Here is a 6,611-nt window from a genome sequence, read left to right as displayed (position 1 = left end):
CCCTGGTTTCCCATTTGGTGTGGCCGTCGTCTTGAACAGCCGTGGTCACCTCTGCTTACTTGGCGACTCAAGGCCAATTTCCCCCCCAGCCGCAACAACACCTAGCAGACTCTGTCTGAAACTCTGAAAGACTTTAAATGACTTTGCAGCAGAGGCCAGTGGCAGGCTGGGGATGCAGGCTGGGTGAAGCCATCTCCACGTGAACGCTGTGTGCCGGGAGCCCTTCACCTTGTATCTCACAGACCACGTGGTAGCGTGGGAACCCCTCCGAGCGATTGTATCAACCTAAAGCAGACTGCCTCATAGCAAAGTGGTCTAGCAAGGATTTCTAGCATGTGCTGGGGAAGTCCAGAGCTGGTAGCGAGAGGACCGTGCAGCTGCTCTGCTGCTGACCTGTGTCTTGCAGCTGCCTGTGATCTGTGACCGAGGGATGGACAGGGACTGCAGAGATCGAGGTTTTATCTCAGATCTGCTGCAAGCTTGCAAACAGCCTTCCCATTCCCAGCTGTGCCGATCCCTTCCCAAGCTACTTCTCATCAGGCCTCTATTTTACTTTTTCCTTCTGAAATGGAATTTGCTGTCTGTTTTGCGTGGCGTGTGTCGGTGTCTCAGTGTTGGTGTGCTTTTGATGTCTGGGGTCTCTGGAAGCCTCTCTGATGGTGGGACGTGGAAAGCAGTAGTTTCACTTCCACAGATGGATCACGTGGAGTTTTTCCCCTCGGTGTGTTGCAAAGGTCATAACTGATAATGAGTGCATATGTACACTTGGGATGAAAAATTATCTGTCATGGAAATGTGTAAAGGCACACGAAATTGAAGTATACCACACAGCAGATTTCAAAAGACTTGAGTTTAAACCTGCTTGGAATAGGGCTGGGCAGGAAAGAGGGAGAAGACCAACCAGTCAATGCACCTCTGTTTTCATACATCCCCAGTGCTTTTTTATTGCTCTGTACCTGTGGGAGGGAAGTGAGCTGGGACCGCAGGACCACGGGGTGCCTAGGGAACGTGCACTGCCTTTAGAAGCTGGCTTCGTCTCCCCAGAGGGAGCGGTGTGCCAGGTGACCCCTTCCACATCGGTCCTGCAGATCTTCCTGAGCTTAACACTCATCTTTGAAATACCTGGTTGCGGAGAGGGATGATTTCTCCTCTGAACGAGCTGGAGGACTCGTGGTTTCCATGTTTCCTGCAGGAGACCACCACCACCTGCGCCTCGCTGAGGACAGTCATCTTTGTAGTGGCACTTCGGGATGAGAAACATTCAGGATAAAAGAGATTTGCTTTCGTTTTAAAGATGTGAGGGCCATTTTGTCTGTGTCGTTACAGTTCTTTGAGACTCAGGAGTGCGAGCGGATCAACTACTTCCGCAACGCCCTCTGGCTTCATGTCAACCAGCTCTCCCAGGACTGCGTCCAGAATGATGAGGTGCGTCAACTGAAAATCTCCATTTTTCTGTTTGGAAAGCAAAGCCCAGTTTGCTTTCCTGTGCACTGAGCTGTGTTACGCCCGAGTTGGGCTGTGGCCTTTGATCGTCCACCAGACACCAGCATGAGTGTGCAGGCAGAAGGTTTTGGCCAGAGCTCTTGCAGATGAGGTTGCCTCTGGGATTCCCACGTTTTTTGAGGGTGGTGAAACACTGGCACAGAGAGGTGGAGGATGCCCCATCCCTGGAAACATTCCAGGTCAGGTTGGACGGGGCTCTGAGCGACCTGATCTAGTTGAAGATGTCCCTGCTCGTTGCAGGGGGTTGGACTAGATGGCCTTTAGAGGTTCCTTCCAGCCCAAACCATTCGATGATTCTATGATTCTGTGATTCTATGATTCCCCTACCATTGAAGCTTGTGTCCCGGGTGAGCGCTGGGCTTTCATCCCATGTGTGATAAAAGATTGGAAAAAAACCTCTTGTTTTTTGACCTGATGTATAGAAATGCTTTTTATTTCCCTTTTGCAGAAATATGAGGAAATCCGCAAGAGTTTAGAAATGTGCAGCATTGAGAAGGATATTGATTTTTTTGTAAATTTACGGAAAACTGGAAGTTTGGCCCCAGGTAAGAGCTCAGTACAATCTCACAAAGTAGTGCTGACTTCCTTGCACTCCTCATGGAGCTGCTGCTCTGATCAGCATCAGTTTGGATGCAAAAAACATTGATTTTGCAACATCCCTCCTTTCATTCACTGGCATGCAGCACTAGTCTCTGCCACTTACCACCAGCCTCTGAAGATAATCTCCCCCTTCTGTAACTTTTAATTTCCTGATCAGGCGTTTTCGCAGAGAGAGGAAAGACTCAACAGCTGAACGTTGCTGTTGACAAGTAGTTTATGCGTATAAAAGGTCTGTACTTTACTATTGTTAACTTTTCCTAGCTCCTGTTGTTTATGAAAACTACTATAATACAGAGAGAAATGCAACTCCTGTGAGAAGTTCGGTTCCTGTACCTATATCAAGGTAAGGGACATAACATGTACAATTGCAGTTGCTATTGCAAATGATGCTTTCTCCCCCAAAAGCACAGTTTGTTGCTTTCAGTCTGTTGGAGGCTTGATTTGGCAGTATTAGAGGAGAATATTTCCCACGCTACGTAGTCCATCGCTCTCCACAGCAGGAGTTTTGCCAATGTGCTGCCTATTATAAGCTCTTCAGGGACCTCCTCAAGCCCAGTCAGGGGTTTTTGCTCCCCCTTTTGGGATCATTTCTCCCTTCTCAGGGGTGGGAATATTATTGTGGTGAGGGTGTGCTCATTTTTTCTTGTGCCAAGCCTCTTCCAAAAGTCCTTTGCATTGAGGTGAGCGGCTGTGGTACTCGGACAGCAGAAAAGCAAGGCAGTTTTGTGTCTTGCTCTCTCTGGGAACAGTCTGAGCTCCCTTTTAGAGCAGCCTTTGGTACCAAAATGAAACCTTCTAGGCTTCCCTGCACGGTTCTCCATGTGGTCTGTCTATCTGAAGAGAGATGGATCAGTTAAAAGCGTGCGTGGGTAGAGAGAGGAACAGCAGAGCCAAATTCACTCCTCTGGGACAGAAGCTGGGCAGGGAGGTCAGGGTGAAGGATGCTTCTGCCGGGGGGAAGATGAGGATTCAGGGCCAAAGACTCTTGCTAAAGATGAGTGTGCCACTTTGGCTGTCACGTCAGGAGAGGAGTCATGGCCAATTACGGCTTCCTGATGTGTCACTCTGGGCAAAGGCATGTAAAAAGGCATGCCCCGAGGCCCACTTGTGAACGTTTCCCCACCTTAGGTTATTTTTTCCTCTTGCCCACTGTATCAGCTTCAATTCCCGTGTTTGCCAAGCAGGTGGTGGTGAGCCCACCATGACATGCCTTGGTACCAGGTCTCCAGAAAGCCCAGGCTGGCCAAACCTCTTGCCCTCCCACCAGCTCTGGGAGGGCAGCTGGGGAGCGCAGAGCCAGGGCAACGGGAGTCCCGTAGCCACGCAGATCCTCAGCTCTGTGTTTCCTTCTGTGCAGGAGGGGACCTCTACCCACCCCGACCAGCGCGCCAGGTGAGTTACTTGCTTTATGGGGTTTCTGGCCTCACAGAGGAACTCTCTGCTCTTGCTCTTCCCCATCAGATCATGAGCTTTAGCTCTCTAAAGGAATTGCTTTAGGTGAAGCTCCTGCTCTAAGTCCGGTCCCCACTGAAAGATGCTGGGAAGTTGGGCCCTGACTTTGGAGGCAAGGTTTCACCCAGGAGGAGTTCTGATCAAAGCCCTGCGTGTAGGCATTTCTGAAGCTTAAGGGTATCTAAGCTTGGGATCCCACCCGTCTCTGCAGTTTGGGCCCTTCTCTGCTTCAGCAGCACGAGCTGTATCATTCCCAGTGCCACTTTAGTGGTGGGATACTGCAGCGGGACTCGGTAAAATGAGGTCCTGCTTTGGCTTTTGGGCAAATCAAGTCATCTCTCTGAGTCTCATTCCCCCCTACCTCCCATCCCTTTAACACGGGTGGCCAGCGCATGGTGTTTCTGTCCTGCGTAAAGTCTCGTAATGAGCACTTCTCCTGAGCAGACCTCATTTTTTTGTGCTCTGTGTTTCAGGTGAGCCTGATTACACCACAGTTGACGGCTACAGCTTGATACATCACTAACAGCCACAGTAAGTACTCACATTTGATGAAGAAAGGATTTAATATGAGATGCAGCTACACAGAGGAGGGGCAGTGGAGAGAGAAAGGCCACCGGTTAAGGGATGACATTTTGAGGTGACCAACTGGGAGTGATGATCATGTCAGCCCTCCCATCGCTTGTCTGTGCTGGGGCTGTGGTTTAGACGCTGTTGATCCTGTTCTGTAGGTTCTCCAGGCAGAAGACACTGGTGGTCTGCCCACCGTGGCAGAGGTGATGTTTCCAGTTATTCCCAGCCACACAGAGCTGAAGTGCTTCTCCTTTTTCAGAAAGTATTTGAGGACTCTGATAATTATTTGTACATTCAGAAAGCGCCTACTAAAAATCTGTGCCTTTGATCAGCAAACTCTTTGGACGGATATCCCACCTTCACGCTCAGGGGAAGAAAAGGAATATAAGCAATGGACCTGGACACAGGGCGATCTCCTGCGTCGGAAGAAGTTTTTGATTTGAAGTTCTTCTAAAGGGCAGCCATCTGGGGGAGGCTGGAGCCTCCCACGCACCAGTTAACTAGAGAAGTCGTATGTGCTGAGGGGAGTGTTGTGACGCTTTGGGCACGCTGGCTTGTGTTCAGGGCATACGTATCCCACTCAGAGCTCAGGTTACACTTTTGCCCATTTCTAAAGTCTTTCATTAATGGTGATTAAACTTGTAATTTAGATTTAATTTCGGTCATGTCTCTCAGGGAGCTTACTTAGAGGAGCACCAACCATGGAGGAGACCATGGGTCTGGCTTAGCTGTGGATGTGCTCCAGGCTTAAACGCTGATACTGGAAGCTGATTTGCACCTTGCCTGGTGCAGCGGTCCACAGCACAGCTACCTAGCGAGAGGCTGTGCCACCACAAACCTGCTGGGAAGTCCTACACCCTACAGCGTTGTTGAGGATCTGAAGGAAGTTGGTCAGCTCTTCCAACCGCCTCTCCAACGAGGGGATTGCGGTTTTTTAGGCTCATGGTATAGCTTGTCCCTGGTAGGCTTTGGAGACCCGCTTTTGATTAACTTCTGGGAATCCCTGAACTTGGACTCATTCTGGCTATGCACCACTGGAAACAAACCGTTGGCCTGGAGCCATGAAACGCGTTTCCTGACCAGGCCTCCTCAGAGTTCATGCCCTTTTTTGTTACCGTATATATGATTATGGCTTTGATTCAGAAGCTCACATGCCTCAGGGCTGCTGGTCTCTCTGAAGTCCCTGTGTGCGGTGTTGCTTAACAGCTCCTCAGTGCCTTACGACACTGGACACGGGGATGCGGGACATGGGGACCAGCACACAATGTAGCTGTCTAAACCTGGTGCCAGGTGACTAACTTCAGAGCAACAGGAGTTGCTAGCTGTATGATGTTCTTCAAGTTGAATCTGCATGACTTCAGTGTGTGCCTAAGCCTACCGGTCCCCGGGGCTTCTGCTGTATTTCCTTCTGCGGAGAAGATCACGGTGAGCTTTAACATCTGTCCTGCTGCATTATAATGAACTGTGCAAAGTGCACATGTCAAGCAATCAGTTGTCCTATTTTATTTCTGAAAGACCAAGCGTACAAATATTCTTCTGAAGGAGCCTGCTGTATTCTTAGTTCTTTAAATACATATTTTAAAAATAAGTTTTGAGACTCGTGTGCTGGATATTTTTTTTTTAAGGTTGTCACGTTCACTTTCTGTCGGGGCTGGGGCTGGTACACCTTCAAAGCACCCTAGGATGTTCGGATGGTGTGAGTTGCCTCTCCTGGAAGGAAGCCTACAAGACCATATCCTTGCTCAGCCTTTATTTCAGTACTTCCTCAGTACCAAGACATTTGTGGGAGGGAACACAGGAAGGCTGGCATGAGAACAAGTGCTTGTGATTAGCCATGAACTGCAGACCACGTAGGGCTGCTTCCCCTGGAAGAGTATCTACTCTACCCTACATTGCATGGTTTCTTTATTGGGATTTTTCAGCTGACTGAGCACAATAGATGGTGTTAGGCTTTTCTGGAGGCGGAGGTCTCCAATGAGGCTGAAACTTGGCTTGCACATTCACTAAATGCACAGAATTCCAAAATAGGGGTGGTGGTTCTGAATACACCAACTGTTTGAATAGACCTAAAGCCAAGCAAACCCTGGCTTGGAAGAGGAGCATCCAGACATGGAGCTACTGGGATGCAAGTCTGTGTGCCCACGAGCGCTGAAATGGCTTTTTATCTTCAGCGTCTTCCCTTGCCTGGTGGTCTTCCAAGCTGTGCAGAAGACTTTGGCCTCCTCCCAGGCCCCTGTGAAGGGGCCTAGCCTCCTCCTGGGCCTCTATAGTGAGGCTGGGCTTCCTCCCAGGCGTCTGTAGAGGTGTCTGGCCTCCTCTCAGACCCCTATAGAAGTGCCTGGCCTCCCTACAGCCCCTGATAACCAGCTGCACAGCTCCTGCCTTCCCTCCCCAGCTTGCCCCCCGGGGAGAGAGAGACAACAAATGCCTTAATAAGACAACTGCTTTAATAAGACAGAATAAAAAGAGGAGCAGATAGCGAGTAA

General features: G+C 49.7%; 1 protein-coding gene across 1 annotated transcript in view; it reads left to right on the top strand.

Moving 5' to 3' along the window:
• The window catches only part of PSTPIP2 (proline-serine-threonine phosphatase interacting protein 2), a 15,801-nt gene extending 11,723 nt beyond the window's left edge, over nt 1-4,078 (top strand). Inside the window, exons 10-14 of the mRNA XM_009278449.1 lie at nt 1,327-1,425; nt 1,952-2,048; nt 2,365-2,446; nt 3,461-3,495; nt 4,029-4,078. Of these exons, the coding sequence (XP_009276724.1) occupies nt 1,327-1,425; nt 1,952-2,048; nt 2,365-2,446; nt 3,461-3,495; nt 4,029-4,078 (363 nt within the window). The remainder of the gene's footprint in view (nt 1-1,326; nt 1,426-1,951; nt 2,049-2,364; nt 2,447-3,460; nt 3,496-4,028) is intronic.
• Nucleotides 4,079-6,611: the final 2,533 nt, after the last annotated feature.

The sequence above is a fragment of the Aptenodytes forsteri genome, unplaced genomic scaffold, assembly GCF_000699145.1.
Source record: "Aptenodytes forsteri isolate BGI_AS27 unplaced genomic scaffold, ASM69914v1 Scaffold178, whole genome shotgun sequence".
Taxonomy (NCBI): Eukaryota; Metazoa; Chordata; class Aves; order Sphenisciformes; family Spheniscidae; genus Aptenodytes; species Aptenodytes forsteri.
Note: the sequence above shows the minus strand (reverse complement) of the source record. Positions and strands in the feature narration are given on the sequence as shown.